We start from the raw sequence: 1,087 nt of genomic DNA on the forward strand, positions 1-1,087 counted from the left end.
AAAGTACCACTCTGAGTGAATGTTTTACCACATATATCACAGTCGTATGGTTTCTCTCCAGTATGAACATGTCTGTGTTGAATCAAATGACTACTTTCAGAAAAGGTCTTACCACAAATATCACAGCAATGTGGTCTCTCTCCTGTGTGCATACGTTTGTGTCGAGACAAATTAGCACTGCTAGAAAAGTTTTCACCACAGATATCACAGTGATGTGGTTTTTCTCCTGTGTGGCGACGTCTATGTTCAAATACATGACCACTTTGGGAAAATGTTTTACCGCAGATATTACAGTGGTATGGTTTCTCTCCTGTGTGAATACGTATGTGCTGATATAACAAACTACTTTTAGTGAATCCTTTACCACAGACTTCACAGTGGCACAGCTTTGAGTCTGAGTGAGTTAATTTATGTTGAACTAAATTGTTTCTTGTTGGGAATAACTCCCCACAGACATCACAATAGTGTGATTTCTCATTTGAATTTTTCTCTGTCTTATCAGATAAATCAATGATTTCATTCTGTGATTCATTTTGATTCTCATATAATTTCTCCTCCATAATGTTCTCGTTCAATATCAGAACACAAATGTATTTATTTTTTTGGCATTTTCTATAATATTTAATTTATAAGGAAAAGTATTTCTAAACTTCCCATTTATTGTGTTCTTTGTCATAGTTTGATGATGTCTCAGTTGATAAGAATACTTCACAGAGATTTATTGGGGTATATTCTTGAAATAACTAACAACTAAAGGATTATTAAACTTGCTCCAAGTGATAAGATACATATCCAGACATCACAGTCTTTACATATAAAAATTTGAGTTAAGATTTCTTTCTTGGAAATAATCACAGTTCAACAGAAATATTTCATAACCATTCGACCAAGAATTGTAGAAACAGGCTGACATCATCTTGAAATTATTTCTAGTCTTCATAAGTTAAGTATATTGATAATTTTCAATAATTTTTTTTTATTTCAATGTCATCTGATAATCTGAAATAAAAAGACAAAATAAAACATAAGGGACAATGAAGTACTAATATGAAGATTATCACACAGAAAGTTAATTGATAACAGATAT

The 1,087-nt window shown here is 31.6% G+C and overlaps 1 protein-coding gene across 1 annotated transcript; it reads right to left on the bottom strand.

Moving 5' to 3' along the window:
• Positions 1–28: 28 nt before the first annotated feature.
• On the bottom strand, positions 29–560 carry LOC106874891 (zinc finger protein 3; the record flags this gene model as incomplete). The annotated part of the gene is made up of 1 exon (XM_014922802.1): positions 29–560. A coding segment is annotated over exon 1 (532 nt), but the record flags the coding sequence as incomplete, so codon positions are not given.
• Between the last annotated feature and the right edge of the window lie 527 nt (positions 561–1,087).

Source organism: Octopus bimaculoides, unplaced genomic scaffold (assembly GCF_001194135.2).
Source record: "Octopus bimaculoides isolate UCB-OBI-ISO-001 unplaced genomic scaffold, ASM119413v2 Scaffold_44739, whole genome shotgun sequence".
Taxonomy (NCBI): Eukaryota; Metazoa; Mollusca; class Cephalopoda; order Octopoda; family Octopodidae; genus Octopus; species Octopus bimaculoides.